Below are 17,763 nucleotides of genomic sequence, written 5' to 3' on the forward strand. Positions count from 1 at the left end.
GCTAGACATATAAGAAAAAGCGCTTCGATATGCGAAGGCGTAACCGTGAAAATCACGAATTTACAAAAACATAACTTCACGCACCTCCTCGGTTACGACTCCAAGTTCCGAAAACCCGCCTCAGTGAGCCCCTGGGATTTCACGCAAACATACTCGCGGAATTTCTTGTCTTTAAACCTGTCAGTTTTCGCTGAGCATTGATGAGTGAGTCAGTCAGTCAGTCGGGCACTTCTCTTAATCGGTATAGATAACACAATCTCTTGCGGAGGCGTGTGGCTGCGGAAAGTGCCAACAGACGGCGAGCGCTATGCGAACGAGGGTAAATCTAACCAACTTTCACGTCCAAAGGGACGGAAATTTAAAAATTTTGCTGGCCTTTTTAACCGCATGTTTGGACAAAATCCTCAGATCGGTTTTTGGGCGTCTATATAGGCACCATCTGCACACAAAAAGGAATTGGATACCACAACAGGTTGTGTGATTATTGGGAAATGTGTAAAACACACAGTTTTCTAGAAATTCTGATTGCGTATAATAAATAGGTGTCATAAAAAATGTTGTAGAATAGCGTTTAAATACCTGAGTAGATTACCAATATCAACAAAAACCAGTCGAATATCTAAAATGGCACACGACAAAAATTTAATACCTGAAAAAACCTTTTCACCACTTTTCAATCGCTCCTTTGTGCAATTCTTAAAATGTTCTGCAATATTGGGCAGCAACACCGTAATCACAATGTGCTCATGAATTTTGAAGCCGTTTGAAACAACAGTTTCGCTAGGCGTGGAAATCACCTTTAAGGCCTTTTCGGCTGGTCAGCCGTGTCATTTGTAAACAATAATTTGGCTCTTTTATAGGTTTCACTGAGCGAAATCCTTAAAATTGGTTTTCTACATTTGCATGAGTACGATATGTTAGCATAAATAACTTGGAAAAATGTATCAGTGACAGATTTTCTGGAAAATCTTTGAGAACACCCATTTTAGACCGACATTGCGAAATAACCTCGATTGTGTTGGTGAGGGCGAAATCCTAAAATTAGTTTTAGATATTCTCAAAGCTAGACATATCAGCGAAAAGATCTTCGATATGTAAATGGGTGGCCTACATAATCAGGAATTTAAAAATAATTTCACCGTTTTTCTCGGTTACGAGTGGAATTTCCGAATATCCCGTGTTAGGGAGCATCTACAGTTTTAAGAAATTGTACTCACAAAATTTCAAGCCACTATACGTGACAGTTTTGGCTTGGTGCTGATACGTCACTCAGTCAGGCACTCCTGTTTATAAGTATACGTATGTAATATATATATATATATATATATATATATATATATAATATATATATATATATATATATATATATATATATAATATATATATATATATATATATATTTTTTTTATACATACCAGTTTGCCGAACCGAAAAAATACCGTTTCGGTAACGGTTCTGGTTCACACAAAATCATTGCCTTCCGGTTCAGTTCCGGTTCGACAAAATCACGTACCGAACCGGTTCGCGGACCGGTGCGGGACCGAACCGGTTTGCGAACCGGTTCGATGAGTTGAATTATCACTGAAATTAGAAAAAGTCATTTAGTAGCTTAACACGACAGTCAAATCAAAATACAAAGAGAAATATATATATATATATATATATATATATATATATATATATACCGTGTTTTTGTGGATAAATCACTGTCCTTTCTGATTGTAACATTTCACATTGAAACATGGTGCAGGGCCATGACGGACGCGGCCTACATCATGTGCATCAACGTAAGAAATTTGACCGCAGATTATCTTCAAGTTCAACAACACCTGCCCCCACCTAAGTACTCGCATAAAGAATTTTGCCAAGCCACAGCAGGAAAAAATTACTATTCCTCGGTAAGTCGGCCAGCCCCATAAAAAGCACCCCTGCACAAAAAAAATTCCCCCGCATTTCCCCGAGGGGGAGAATGTGAAAGTGCGAATGCACGGTTGTCGGCCCGCTTGCGGCGCTTGCGCTCGGCCCCCGCAGCCCACCGCCTCGCCGCCTTCTCTTCCATCTCTTCCATCGGGTTTGTAGTATCACGTGTACACCACGCAGTTATCAAGCCGCTATAACGCCGCTGAGTCGCCAACGCACGCCGCTGACGACGTAGTTTGAATGCGTTAAAGATATAAGGCGCGTCAACACTGATATCACCGTCGCGTCCGTGGCTTGATCGGTAGAGCGTCGCGCTGCGGCCGCAAAGTCCGCGGATCGAAACCTGGCGCCGGATGCTGTTTTTCTTTATAGAGGAGCACTGCGGACGCCGCCGCCGCCGACGCCGGCGGTGGATGGTTTGGGGTCGCTTATAAAGAGCATTCGCTCTTAAAAGGTTTTTTTCACGAATTCCTGCGCTCCAGTTTTTTTGGCATGGCATACGCTGAACGGGGCTTCAAGGGAATTATTGGTTACCAGTTGTTTGCAACCGGGATCTTGGAAGAACGCGAGCATCATCCTAATCCATAAAAAAGGTGGCATGAAGGGCTTCAAAAATTACAGGCCGACCAGCTTATTGTCATTCGTCAACAAGAAACTTACCAAGGTAATCGCTAACAGACATTCTGCCACCTTAGATTTCATTCAACTTACAGAGCAAGCGTGGTTTCAAAAGCTATTCAAATATCAACCATATTCACACGATCAAACGGGTGAGAGAGAAGTGCGCGGAGCATACATAACCCCCATATGTACCGCTCATAGAATATGAGAAAGCATTCGACTCGGTTGAAACCTCAGCAATCATTCAGGCATTAGGAGACCATGGCGTAGACGAGCATTATGTAAGAATACTCGAGGATATTTACGATTGGTTCACAGCTACTATTATCCTCCATAAGGAGAGCTGTAAAATACCTATAAGGAAGAGCGTCAGACAAGGAGACACAATTTCTCCAAATGGTATTAACAGCATGTTTACATGAAGTATTCAGAACATTGGATTGCGACAGCTGGGAGTAAGGGTTAATGGAGAATACCTCCGTACCCTCACATTTGCTGATGACTTTGCCTTGCTAAATAACTCGGGGGACGAATTGCAAATTATGCTTTCTGCACTGGACGAACAGAGTAGAACCGTGGGCCTGAAAATTAATATGCAGAAAACCAAAGTAATGATCAATAACCTCGGGATAGCACAGCGGTTTGAGATAGCTGGCGAGGCAGTCGAAGTGGTACGCGAAAATATATACTTAATCCAAGTTGTGACCCCAGATCACAACTATGAGGCAGAGATAATTAGAATGGTAAGAATTCGGTGGAGTGCATACGGCAGATATTCTCAGATAATGAATGGCAGTCTACTATTGTCCTTGAAGAGGAAAGTGTATGACAGCTGCATCTTACCGGTACTCACCTACGGGGCAGAAATTGGGGGCTCACTGAGAGGGTTCAACTTAAATCGAGAACGACTCAGCGGGCAATGGAACGGAAGATAATAGGTGTAATGTTAAGGGACAACAAGAGAAAGGAGTAGGTCATGGAACAAACGCGTGTTAAGGGCATATTAGCAGAAATTAAGAAGAAATGGGCGTTGGCAGGGCATGAAATGCGAAGGAAATATAACTGTTGGTTGTTATGGTAACAGAGTGGATCTCTAGATAAGGCAAGCGGAGCAGATGGCAGAAAGTTGGATGGGCGGATGAGATCAATAAGTTTGCAGAGATAAATTGGTCGCAGTTAGAGAGAGAGAGAAACACTTTATTTAGCGTTCTGTGGTTTAAGGGTCTTTAGTAGAGCGCAGCTTGAGCCGACTGGCGACTTTGGTAGCTCTGTGTACCATAGCGCTTTGCACCTCTTGGTCTGAGCTCCCCAGCACCTTCTCCCACTGCTCTTCACATGTAATTGAAGGAAACGGGTTCTTAGGACATCCCCACAGGATGTGAGGAAGGGGGGCGATAGCACCGCATGCAGGGCATTCATGGGAGGGGTATAAAGAAGGATGGTTCAGGTTCAATCTTGCGGGATTAGGAAAGGTGTTCGTCTGCACAAGGCGTGACGCGTGTTCTTGGGAAAGGTCGAGTTGGATATGAGGGGGGGGTATCGACGGCGGGAGAGGAGGTAATGGCAGTAATTTCATGTACGTGACAAATAGGTCCCTGGCAGATCTGGCCCTGTGGTAGGGAACGTGACTGGCCCCGCCTCGGATCGTAAGCTCTCGAGCCGCACTGTGCGCAGCCTCATTTCCCTCGAGACCAGCGTGTGCCGGAGTCCATTTAAGCTCTACTGGGTAATTGGGTGGATTTTGTTGCAGACGTTTGGCGGCCAGCGTTGATATTAGGTCGCTAGCGAATTTTTTAACGGCCGTTTAAGAATCAGCGATTAAGATTGATGGGGTCGCATCACTGAGAGTGCTAACGCAATGGCTGCCTCCTCTGCCATGGCTGGGTGGCGACAGTCAATGGTAAGAGAGGTGTAGGGGGGGGGGGGTTATCGCGGTCACTAGTTAGACCGATGGCGTAGGCATTGTAGTGCCAAAATTCGGTAGCATCCACAATACTACATCGGGTCGTACCGGGAGACGTTTGTGGAGAGCTCGTACCATTTGTTCTCTACGGCCCGTGTTGTGAATAGGATGCATGTTGCGAGGGCACAGGACCGGGGTAGTTGGACATCTATGGGAGACGCATTTGCCCTGCAGTGGGCGTAGATAGGGTGGAGATGATAATGATGACATATAGAAGAAACGCTATTAAAAACTTCTTCTCACATTCAGTTACGATGTCTTGCTTACAGAACGAAATCTATGTTTTTTCTCTGTTTTTTTAATATTTACAATAGCTAAGTGTTTTATTTTAGTTTGGTGTCCCTATCTTCGAAACCTGAGAACGTTAACGCATCGTATGCTTACACAAGACCTTGAAGTTTTGAGATAACTGCTTCTAACCTGCACGTCTTTTTCAGTGGTTAAAAAATTGTGTAATTTCTTGTCAATACGGCGGCTTCATCCAAGGTTCTCCCGTACATGAATATCCGGCGCCCTATGGTTTTCGTTGTGGTCGTGGGATGGTAAGAACGCTTCACCTATGGTTAATTGAAGACTTACCTTTGAAATTTTGCGAAGAATGTTAAGAAATATTTTTTTCTCACTAGGAAAATTATTTCTCTTTAGTATGCTATTCAAAAGCTCATCTGCCTGGAAACAAAAAAAAAACACTACTGTGATTACTATTGAGTACCGGAATAGTGTAACTTGTAACTAACGAACTTCGTTTTAAAATTGTTTATTTGAGTGCGCACATCAAGCGTACATTTCAAACATTGCATAGTGTTACGTAGCGAATGACGCCGCAGTCTTGAAACAAAAGGAAGTTTATTGGAGCTAACTTCTGCTCCCCCAACAACTGAAAACATACATACGTGGCGAAGCAGCAGCAACCGAAGTGACGTGCGCAGGCGAGTTTCGGTTAACGGAATGCCCCAGCGTATGCTCGGCGAGCATTTATCTGTCGGCGTGATCTTTTCTCAAAACATCCATTTATAAAGAGAACACTGGAGATCATAGAAGAATATTTAAGTCTAGTAACGACAGGGCAACACACTCTCCATATCAAATGAGATAACTCATGCGGTATACAAAAATGAAACGTGCGTTCTCATTGGCACATAGATAATACAGCCGGGCGGTGACGGGTGGTAAAACACAACCCATAAACACATCACCCCAAGGTTCGCGGCACTACCCCCTTCTGAGAGTGCATCGACACCATGCTAAAATGAAACAACAGTCCGATCAAACACGAAGTCTGTTTTCTTGTGTAGTAAGACTTGATCCCAACCACGTGGACGACTTCAGGTCACTTTCGTCGTCGTGAAGTGCCGGAGTCACTGTCGGGGATCTCCTCGTAGGTAAGTTCGTCAACACGTTGTAGAATCCGGTAGGTTTCGAAATACCATCGCAGAAGCTTCTCACTTAATTCGCGTCGTCCAATCAAGATCCAAACCCACACAAAGTCACCGGTTAATAGCGTCTCGACGTCGGAGTTTGTAGCGTTTGGCATCCGCCACCTGCCGGTCCGTAGTAAAGTCCAAAGCTTTAAGACAAAGCTTTGCTCAAGTGACGGTACATCCGTGATGGCACGTGGCCGCAAAGTGGCCAGAGACTGCCGACTCCCTCGGCCAGGCTGGCGGCGGCATGCTGCACCACGCGCTTCAGCAGGCTCACAAGCTGCAGAAGAGCCGATGTCCGGAACAGTAGTCAGGAGCATAAACACGCTCCGTCATGTTGTCCTAGCCTGGGTGGCTCAGCTGCACAAAGAAACTCCCGGCACCTTCAGGGAAGGGCGCAAAAATAGCTGTCAGATCGCAGCGCCTTTGTGGGGCGATCCTAATGACAATTGCCAAGTTGTCAGCATTGCCTTCGCTCAGTTAATGTCGGTAACGCCCAATAAGTTGTCCAAACCCTACAAGGTATAGGGCAGGAAAACAGGCTGCAGTTCTTTTTATCGCATCGACCACGTGGTCCGAAGTCCAATGTCACAATCTCCATGGCTTCGACATAACTGAGCTTGTTAACGCCATCAAAGCGCGACAAATTGTCCTAACACTGCAGAGTGCAGGGTATGGAGAATACAAACTCGATCGCATCAATAGCGTGACATAATCTGACAGCTCAGCTGCTAAGCTTTTCAGCAATGCAACCACCCTGGGAATGTCAACAGAGCTAGAACCTGTTCTCACCCTATACCGTGCAGGGCACAAAAAACTCACGATCGCCTCGAACACCTGGCGCGATGCTTAACCACACAAATGCGAAAGCAGTATTTTCTCGCTTCATTCATACATATGAACGCGGAAACAGTATTTGCTCCCAACGTCAGCCCCATGTTCACACACAGGAACACCGCTTGCGTAAAAATTCTGAAATATGTTTCAACACACTGGCGCTTAGTTCACGTGAACAGAGCTTGGTCTCTCAAGCCGAACAAGAGGGCTCCTGTGACGCTACAATTAGCGGGCGAAAAGTTTGTCCCGCGTAATTCTCCGCGTTAGTGAAAAACAGGGAAGGATAAGGCACCCCTTCATTCCCGTCGCCCGCGTGGCACGACAACAAAAAAAGCTCGCTACGAAAAGAAGTTTTTTAAGCAGCGAGGGGTCAAAGCAACAGCCTTTCCAGAGGCGGGACAGATTCGTTTCTCTCGCGCGAGGCGATCAACAAAAGAAAGGGAGCGCACCGTGCCCCCTCGCATTGTCCCCCAAGGTCGTGCCTTGTCCGGGGACCGGCTGTGAAAGCCTTCGAGTCATTCACTTCGGCAAACGACCCGCATCCAAAAACACAATAAAGTAAAACATACCAAACGAAAGAAACCCGAACGTGCCCGTACGTGCAGCCATGAGGAGACATCTGCTTTGTTTAGGGTCCTACACGCTTGCTGCAGCTTATGAGCGAACGGCGCCTACCGCAACCAGCGGTATCGGAGCCCGTGCCAGGCTGCAATACCAGCTAGCCTTTTGCGGCACCTATGGCCCGGCCACACGCCCGGCCACACGCCGAGCCTCCACTCCCCGAGTCGACAAAACAAAAGACAACTCGGACAGAAATTGCAGCTTTCGTACCCACTCACTTAGCGCTGACACAACTGCGCGGGCTCCCTGACCTCGCGTGGATGCAAACTGCGAAACCTTCGTTTCCATAAACAACGTCCCGACAAAAATTCGAAGACCACGTGTTCACTGGCAGCGATATCCTGCCATATACACGATTGCTACAAACTCGGCACTTAAGAAATAAAACCACTGCAGCAATGAATACGCCTCACTCTCAGGAAAGTTTGCCTCTGCTAATAACTCGCTGCAATCAGTTAGGCCTGAAGCCGGTTGTCTATGATCGGATCGTCAAATGCCAGAACAAAGCATGCTGCCCTGCTTCCTGCTCGTCTCCGCATACAAGGCCCCACGTTGGGCGCCCGATGTGGGATTCTAGATTTCACAAATTAGTTTTTTCCCACGCCACAGCCATCCAGGCCCAGCAAACATGCCTTCCATTGTTTGCGGAGACAGACAAAGGCAGGAGGCCACCGGGGAAGAACAACAATAGCAGCATTTATTTCAACGTGCGAATAAATACACAGCATACACACTAATCGTAGTTCATCATGGTAACGTTGGAACAGAGGCACTAAAAAACGCTAGAGATCAACATGGTTCGACTCACTGATTGAATACCGGAGAATCGGGGCGCCGGGGGTGTGAGCGCGGGTGCAGTCTCTGAGCTCGTCGGGAACCCTCCCTTTGTGCGTGTTCCCCAGGTCCTGACCAGCTCGCCGAAACAACCGCGCGCTGCCGCATCCCCAAGACGAGAGCGTCCTCTCGTCATGCCACATTCCACCGGGCCTCACCGAACGGTGGTGCTAGTGCAGAGAAAGAACTGGTTCTCTGGTAAGGCAGAGGGGAAAAGGGTCCCCTCCACCCCGGCCTGTTGTGTGCGCCCCCGTCGCACGCGGAGCTCTGTGCAACGCCGGGCGTGATGGAGAGGTAGGCAGAAAAGGGGTTCACGTGAAAGTCGCAATCCCCACAAAAGTCAGTACAGACTTTTTTCGATGGCTTGGCGAAAAGGGATCGGATGCGGTGGACCACGTTGTCGGCGGGAAGATCATTCCAGTCTTTCTATGTTTCGATAAAAAAAGAATTCTGGTGGACAAACGTGACCGTCTTTCCTGGCTAAACAGCCAATGAGTGGTGGATGCGGTCAGAGTGACGATGTACTCCTTTAATGACGTTGGGCGCTGTTCGAGAATGATAGTATTTATAAAACAGGCAGAGCCACCTAACTTTACCCCTTGTTTCAAGTGGAGGAAGATTAGCTTGGTTTTTTAGATTACTACGCTCGTGTGATAGGAATAGTCCGAAAAAATAAAACCTTGCCGTGCGGTTTTTTACAGATTCAAGTGTATTAGATGAGTTAGAAAGGTGAGGATCCCAGATTGCACATGCGTTTTCCAGCGCGGTCGTATAAGTGTTTGATAGGTTAGCACTTTGACGGATGCAGAACATAAACTTATATTTTGGCGCAAGTACCCAAGAACGCGATTGGTATCATTGGTCACTTTCGTAATGTGAGTTGTCCAAGCAAGAACCTGGGTTAAATTTACGCCTACATACTTACAGGCTTTTACAGACAAAACGTTAGAATTACCAATTACATAGCAATGCGAAATGTAGGCCGGCATGCGATGGAATGACAATTCTGAAGTTTTAGTAACACTTAATGATATTAACAATGTATCACACCAATGTTAAATAATATTAAGGTCGCGCTGGAGAATTATTATATCATGGCTATTGTATATGGGATGACATAGGACGCAATCACCAGCGAAAAGACGTATGTTAGACCGGATATTAGCTGGCAAGTCGTTGATGTAAATTAAGAATAGCAAGGGTCCCAAAACTGTTCCTTGAGGCACTCCTGAGAGAAAGGGAGACAGGCTAGAAGAGTAGGAGTTGGCCAATACAAGCTGCTTACGGTTTGTAAAAAAAATTGCAACCAAGAGAATACTGCTGCGTCAAGGTTTAGATGAGATAATTTTAGAAATGACCTGTTATGTGGGACTTTGTCAAATGCCTCCTCAAAATCTGGAAATAAGTCGTGTGCAGGTGCAGTCATGTCCAGGCTAGTACTTATGTCGTTAATAAATAAAGCTAAGTGGGTGTCGCATTAGTCCCTTAAGAAAGCCATGTTAATTAGGGTGGGAAAAGGGACGTTAAAAATTTTGTAATGTGGGAATAAATAACATGTTCTATTAGTTCACACGATATACTAGTGAGTAAAATATGACGGTAGCTGTTTCGCTACGATGGATTACCTTTTTTGGTACTGGAATGATCTTGCCCGCCTTCCAGTTCTGCAGTACCACTCCAGATGATACTACTGCTGGTAAATGAGCGAAACTATTATAATAGATATGTGTTCAGTATTTTTTAGGATTTTGGATTTGATGCCATCCACGCCTGATGAAGAAGTGAGCATGAGCGATCCAATCAGTGTCACGATACTGTTAGCCTCAAAGGTAATACCGGGCATGACTGGTTGACCGTAGGAAGGGACGTACGGTAATTCTGTTTCGGGCTTCTTCGTGAATGCCGTGCAAAAGGTAGAAGTTTATTTTCGGGCAACTTAAGACACTGGAATCGAACAATAATGTTCGTCATGCAAGCAGATGGGTTTTCAATGGTGCGGGTTTATTGATTTCTAGAATTGTTTCGGATTATTCTCTAGCATGCCTGGCAGGGACGTAGAGAAGAAAGGCCGTTTACGTCAGCCGAAAGCGATAGGAAAAGTTTCTCATATAGGTGATACCTGTCCCTAGCACTAGCGATATTTTTAATTTAGCTGTTTTATACTGGCGCTTCTTTTTGTTCTTGATGCGTTTGAATGAGTTATTAAACGAAGGGGACGTTGATCGTTCAGTCACAGAAATAGTGGGTACGTATTTTATATTAGAGACGATTTTATTTTTGTAGAGTAACCAGTTACTTTGAACACAACGATAAAAAAGTCTGGAACTAAGTCTGCATAAAAAGTTTCAAAGTCGGCATTCACACTTCAGTGAATGACAATAGCCGACAGCATGTTGGCCATAGTCTTGTTTCGCCGTCCGGTTATTCCATTCATCTGAGGGTGACACACCGCCTTCTTTCAGTAATCCGTGATACTCGAACGTAGGACTTCTTGCATGACCTCCGTAGTGAATGCCCTTCCGTGGTTCTTGATTAGAACTCCAGGGGCTCCATGTCACAACACAACGTGGTGTATGAAGAATTTCACAACTTCTTGTGGAGTCCCTTTAAGAAGACCGACGGTCTCTGCGGAGCCGCGTCATGAAATCTGTCTCTACCACAATACACTTGTTTTACGATCGTGGCGTAGAGAACGGTCTGCGGCGTTTTTCATTCCTGCCACTCATGCCAGCTCCAGATGTAGTTGGTGACGTCGGATATAACGCTGGGTCAGTAGTATTTCGCACGGCTTTTTTCAATAGTAGAGGTGTGCCGAGATGTACAGAAGACGGGTCGCCCTCGCAGAGTTTCGAAATTTCGCCAGGATGGTCTGCGGGGATGACAAGAAGACAATTCGTTCTACTGGTTCAGGGGTTGAAATTTTTTTGCAAGGATGGAGTGTTTCAGGGTAAGTGCTGGTAAGTTGCGCTTCAAAGCCCTAGGCAGAGTGACCTTGTGTCTTTCAAGGTAGCCGATCATAACGCACAACTCGGGGACGGCACGCTGCTGGGAGGCTAGGTCGTCCTTCGTCACGACTCCGAATAACGCGATGTCTTCATCGGAGTGTTGTGGTGGTGGGTAAATGGAGGAGCGGGACAGGCAGTCCGCGTCAGAGTGTTTTCTGCCGGATATATAGAGACCTGTAACGTCGAACTTTTGCAGGTGCAACCTCCACCGCCCAAGACGGCCAGAGGGGTCCTTCAAATTTGGTAGCTAACTCAGTGCATGGCGGTCTGTCACAACATTGAAGAGTGCACCATACGCGTACGGGCGAAATTTTGAAATGGTCCATATATTCCTGAAGCACGCTTTCTCAGAGTCTGAATAGTTTTTTTCTTGCTTGGACAGACCATGGCTGGCGTAGGCGATTACTTTTTCGCAAGCGCTTTGCTTTTGGACGGGGACTGCCCCCCAGCATATATCACTTGCGTCCGTGTGCATTTCCGCTTCCGTGCTTCCGTCGAAATGAGTGAGCACGGGCGCGATTAACAGGCGTTGTTGCATATCGCATAAGGCTTTTTAGGGCAACCTACGCTACTCTACCACGGGAATTCTTCGTGGTGTGACCAGTATTGCCCTTAGGCAGTTGAGGTCAAGCCACACCCCTGCCGAAATCACCTGGAACGGAACAGCAGCCCGATAACGGTGAGAGATAGGCGAGGAGGGAAGGGAGACGTGCGCAAGTTCCGTGTGCGGGACGTGGCGGAGGAAGGCGGGGAGGCCGATTCCGCAGTGATAAGCGCGCACCACGAAGGCAGGCCACAATTCCACGTGCGGCACAGAACCCTGCGCGATAGAGGAAGAAGAACATTTAATTGGGTCCCTTGTACAGCGGCGAGGCATCAACAACACCTTGAGGCGAAAACTGAAAAATACACGGCTGTTTTGCACCGCAACGCTACCTTCAAGTATTCCTCATTAGTGTGAGCTTACTTATTTTCTTCGTCTGAGACGTACTTCTGAGAAATACAACTGCTGCCTTATGTAACAGACGCCCACAAGCAGGCTGGTACCGCTTTTTGTGGCGATATATTTTGAGCATTTATTACAAAACATTTCCTGAATAAGTGTTCTTATTTTCCAAGTGCGCCACATAGTCAAGGAATCGTGTAACTCATGTTGGACATCGAACGCATCACTCACACATCTTAGGACATGCGCCGTAGAACGTTTGAATTCAAAAGAATTCCTACTTTGCATTACAATATGATGTTTCATTCTGCGTTGCAATACCTTCTAGAAAATTAAACAGACAAAGCAGCAAATCTAAATAGTTTTTGCATGTGCACCTTGGAAAAGCGCGTGTTTCCAATAGTTGATCTTTGTGTTCCGTAATTTGGTGCATGAATTCATGTCTTTACCCTTACGTAAGCAGTGGCTAATTTATTAGTTCATTAATGGAAGCAAGCGAGATAATGTGCACTTTTCTTGCCGTAGCACCATCATGTTTAGAAGTTTTACGGAAAATTGTTTGAACATAGGCTGTCTGTGTACACTCCCAAGGTCAGAATGATCTGACTTATCATCTTAGGCACTATGATCCGCATGAATGAGTTTAACAGAACTGCTTACCCAAAACACCACACCAGGATTCAGTACCAGGGTCGCATTAGAAACTTCCCAATGTGAACTCACTCCTTCTATATTCTATAAACAGAAGGCCTGTTAGGTATGAAAATACATCTAGTAGGATTTGCACTTTCTGATATTTCCTGAAAACACCTAAACATTACCAAAATAGGTCATGACTTCAACCTTAATTTGCGTTTGGGAGGTTTTAATTGGGAACTTACAAACGATTCCCACTCATACTTGCTTGTAAACTGTTCGGTGTTTAGTGTTGCTGAAAACGTTCGCAAGACTAAGCTGTAACGAACGCGATGAGCGCACCATTATATTGGGAAAGCATCATTAAAATACTCTAAACTTTTAGTGGTTTAAAATACAGCCTTCGCAAGGTCACGAGATAGGTCACAATATAACCTCAAATAGCCCTAAGATGTGTCTGGCGGATTGCATGCAACTTGGCCGGCGGCTCAAAGAATCACAAAATGTACGACGGAGTGCCTAACAATAACACTAAATAATTCAGTGAAGCTTTTCTCAAGTTAAGTGATTTATTTAACAGGTAAATAGTCAGGGATCTGCAAAATTTAAAGCGACCATGCATTCCTGACAATATTGCAGCTTATCCTTACGTTAGCACACCAAAGCTGGACCAAGTGAATGCGTTGTATTTTAGGTTCGGAGTACCTTAGGACCCAACAATGTCCGTCCGCGTCCGTGCGCATAGCAATCCCAATCGCAAAAAAATCACATAGGCACCGGCAGGATTCGAACCTGTGTATGGTAGACTAGACAGAGGTAGTGTCAGTAGTCTTGCCCATTAGGCTACGGCATTGAGTTAGCACCCGGTTGTCAAACGGTGTACTCCCTCGCCTGTGCGGAGTACCTTAGGAAATCCCAATGTCCGTCCGCGTCCATCCGGCCCACACCGCCATCAAGCGAACATCTAGCGAAATTTTATATTTAGACAGTGAGTTGCAGTTAAATTTACGGAATAATCAAGGCGCAACTCATGGGTGAAATCGAATGGCGGTCGGTGCGCAAATCGGATGTCACTCGGGGTGCAACTTGGATGTCATTTCGAGTCCCCGTACTCCGCACCCTCACCACCATCCACGGAGTGGAGATGCTGCCATTTTTTCATTCTATTTTGGCAGTTGTACACCCGGAATCTTTACCTGGGCCGTTTGGGGCCCCGCACTGCGGGAAAAGGGTACAATGTAAATAATCAGTGAAACTTCTCTGCACTGCAAAATGTTATCAAACGCAAATTTTTGGTTTTCTCGGCAGTCATACAAACGGCGACACAGGAAGGTATTGAACTAGCATCCTTATGCTCCGCGGTACAAGTTTTAGCTGCTCAGCCACTGCAAAAAATGTAATAGAATATGGGTTTCTTTAGATATGATCCCCACCATGGCTCCCTGGGTATGAGCCGCGGGATTATTATTATCCGACCATACAAACCGAGGCCAGAGTTTCTCTGCGGATGCGCTGCGCCAAATTAAAAAGCCGTCCGTCCTAATTTTTACCCAACTGGCAAACCGCTACCTTTCTTACTGGCGAGGAACACTATTAATTTCCAATTACCAATTTTATGTCGTCCGCACGTTAAAATGGTTAACGGATAATTGGCTACCCAGTGAGTGGTAGTGATTGGGCCGGTTGTGTGAAAATAAAAAAACTCTCATTTTGCCTACGCATGTGCGGCGCCGGTGCAAGAAACCGTGGGAGGTAAAATGAAGTGAAAAAAAACCCTGTCCTGAAACCGCTTGTGTTAGAGACACGCCTCGATGATGCCATGGGTAGTATAAGGTGCTAAATTTGAACTAAGAATTATAGGAGAAAAAACACTTTCTGCTTAGATTTCCAAGGCAAACCTTCCTTGGTCTCACTGATGGTGGTGTCGTAAAGATAAGCGTGGTAGGTAAGACAGCATGATAGAATGGTGACGCATGATGATTACAGGAGGAGGATGATGAAACAAGAAAAACGCTTCCCGTAATCGCAAACGAACCTAGGCCCCTCGCGCTCTGACGCCGGTGCCGCTTTGTTTGCGCCATCATAGCACTCGCGACATTAAGCATTTCTTCTGTATTTGTTGACCGGGCGCTGGCTTTGGATATATCCTGGGTTGAAGTTGACAACAACTTGTACACCACGTAAAGAATTTCCTTTGATTTTGTTGCGGAGGCATTCACTTTCGACATTGCAGTTTAAGCGTTTTATGGGTTCTAGATAACGATAGCATTACCGACGGCTATGAGTAGCGAGGAGGGGGAGAGGGGTGCACTAAGCTTTCTGGCGGATTATTTGTTTGCCGTTGTTTGATTGACTGATTATAGGTTTTAAGACGCCGACGCAGCGCAGGCGATGAGGCTCGCAGTAGTGGAAGGCTCCAGATTAATTTTGACCACCTGGGGATCTTTACCGTGCGCCGAAATCTCGTACACACGGGCGTTTGTGTTTTTTACCTCCATCAGAAAAGCTGCCGCTGCGGTGGGGAATCGAACCTGCGACCTCGTGCTCAGCAGCACAAAGCCTTAGCCACGGAGCCTAAGCGGCGGGTTTGTTTGCCTTCGTTTAAGTGTGGACTTTGAATCACAGGCACTTTTAGTTTCATCAGAGACGCTTTGACTTTTTTTGCAGCGGGTTTGACCTTGGACTTTTGCCATCTGATTTTCGCACTAAACAAGCTTGGCGTTTCAACCATCATCCTGGTCAGCCGCAGGGGATTTGAATTTTTCCGTGGAGGTGCGAACGCGGGTCTTTGTTTATGCGGGTTCAGCTATAACGCGGAAAAGTGTATGTCCGTGTATGATGAGGGAACAGAAAAGGATAGTGATAATAATAACACCACATCCGACTTGGACACAAAAACACGATAATGAAAAAATACTGTTGATGACTGGAGACTAATCCTTCCTGTTTTCAGGAATGCATGTTCGCGTTCGGGTTTTTAAAGACGATAGCATTTCTTAAGCTACTTCAACCAAGCAATTTTCGTCTGTCTCTATATCTTTCTATCTGTCTGTCTGTCTGTCTGTCTGTCTGTGACTAGATTCAGCCACCCGGCCAAAGTAAAACAATGCCTGTGGAATAGTCTGATTTAGTCAGAGCTAAATCTACCCGTTTAAGTCCGGTGTAATGTACATACTTATCAAAGTTGTTGAAGAAGAACAAGGCATTACGCAAATATAAGAAAACAAATTAATACGTAATTGATATTTGCAGTGTTCCTTTTAAAAAATCACACATGCTCGATTTTTTCGAAATTAAATACTTCATCAACTGCAGAACGAAAATTTACTCCGCCGTCGCCTGCTGTCGCCCGCGCCACTATAGCTTCTGGCGCCATTTTAAGAAATCAACCGGCAACAGTTTCGAAAGGTTCTACTAGATAGGTTCCACGTTCTGCTTGGAACGCCCGTGGAGTAGGAAAACGTGGTTCTATCAGCGTTATAGTAGGGCGCCTTGATTCACGCGCGTCTCTGCTGTACGGCAGCGTTGACATCTATCCTGGAGCAGCAGAACGCGGTAAATTTAAAATGATTTAAGCAAGTCTTATGCGTCTTTACCTTGGGAGGAGCGCGACGCAATAAAAACATGAGAGGTGAGTGGGAATGCGAACGGAAGCATTTACTTGGCAAAAGTCGATAAAGACTATCGGCTTTTGTCGACATTTGCAACGAAAGGAGCAGATACGCGGCCAATTTTTTTCTGTATGTGCCAGTCGCTGGTTTTGTACCGGCGTATGTGTATTTGCACGCCCATCCTTTATGAGCCTGAAAAAGGCTTACAGTATAACAAAAATAAATAAAAAAAGTATTACCAGGCTTTTGACTCCGGAGCACGCAAGAGAACTTGCTTCGGTGTACCCATAATTTTAAGCATTTAACGCATCATGGCTTGATGTCGGATGAATAAAAGCTTTTGGAAGTTTTAAGTATAATGGCAACGGAGCATGATACACCCACGATTCCTCATTGAACACACCAGGGATCCGACGTGTTAACCGGGCTTTCGCTCAATTGTTGCGGATTTGTCGTTCGAGGTTCTTGTGTGTTGTGTGAATGTTATGGAACTCATAATTTTCAGCACCAATGCCGTCTTTATAACACTGCCTGACCCATCAGCCGCTTTACCATGGGAGGAGTAGGTACGCCTTAGGAATGTCCACCAGTGCTTGCCGCACCACGAATCATAGGAGAAACCATGCGTCTTAGGAGTCCTAAGCATGTACGCGTAGGACCGCAAGATTGCGAAGGCAGCAGAAATGCTGCAAATGATGTCGTATAGTTTCTAAGGAGTGGCGCGCTCCGGCGGACAAGCACATAGTCCGGCAGTAGACCGAAAGCCTAGCTGGAGGGGAAGCGCATCACAGAGAAAGAATGGGGTAGGTCCACCGTTTTCAGCTAACGCGATAGCCAGTGTTAAGAGCCGTCGTTCCAAATGCATATTAGGGTGAGTAATGCAGAAATAGAAATCGATATAGCGTGTTTTACATGGTCACAAGAACTTAGGTTGTAAATACCTAAAATATATTTTAATCATGTTTGATTTTTTCACAGAAAGTGCCACACAAAAAGCTAATCGAGGTGATTCGAAAGTTATAAAGGCGAGCAGCACTGGTTAACTTTTATAGTGTGGTATTGATAGCTGGAGAAAGGCTATGGTAACGTCACCTGCCACAATAATACGTTTTATTTGTGGAATAAAATTCGTAAAAATTGTGCATACAGAAGAAGTTCCGGCAGTGGGAACCTGCGTCGGAATTTTAATTGCTACTAACTGTACGTTAAATTTTAGTCTTAATCAAAAAAGGAAGAGGATACATTTACAGTCGATATGAAGTAAAGCGAAGGGACCCGTACAAGAACTACCTAACAAATTATGTAAGCAATATTAATAACCACAAGGGGAAAAAAGGCTGGAAGTAAA

The 17,763-nt window shown here is 45.6% G+C and overlaps 1 protein-coding gene across 2 annotated transcripts in view; it reads left to right on the forward strand.

Annotated features, from left to right (window-relative positions):
- The window catches only part of LOC144157755 (A disintegrin and metalloproteinase with thrombospondin motifs 5-like), a 57,908-nt gene that overhangs the window by 21,161 nt on the left and 18,984 nt on the right, over window positions 1-17,763 (forward strand). Inside the window, exons 3-4 of one of the 2 annotated variants that reach the window (XM_077688523.1) lie at window positions 1,751-1,898; window positions 4,942-5,046. In XM_077688523.1, the coding sequence (XP_077544649.1) occupies window positions 1,751-1,898; window positions 4,942-5,046 (253 nt within the window). The remainder of the gene's footprint in view (window positions 1-1,750; window positions 1,899-4,941; window positions 5,047-17,763) is intronic. The other variant, XM_077688525.1, reaches the window with a different exon arrangement.

This window comes from Haemaphysalis longicornis, unplaced genomic scaffold, assembly GCF_048455015.1.
Source record: "Haemaphysalis longicornis isolate Haplotype H1 unplaced genomic scaffold, Haemaphysalis longicornis Haplotype H1 scaffold_10, whole genome shotgun sequence".
In the NCBI taxonomy this organism is placed as follows: Eukaryota; Metazoa; Arthropoda; class Arachnida; order Ixodida; family Ixodidae; genus Haemaphysalis; species Haemaphysalis longicornis.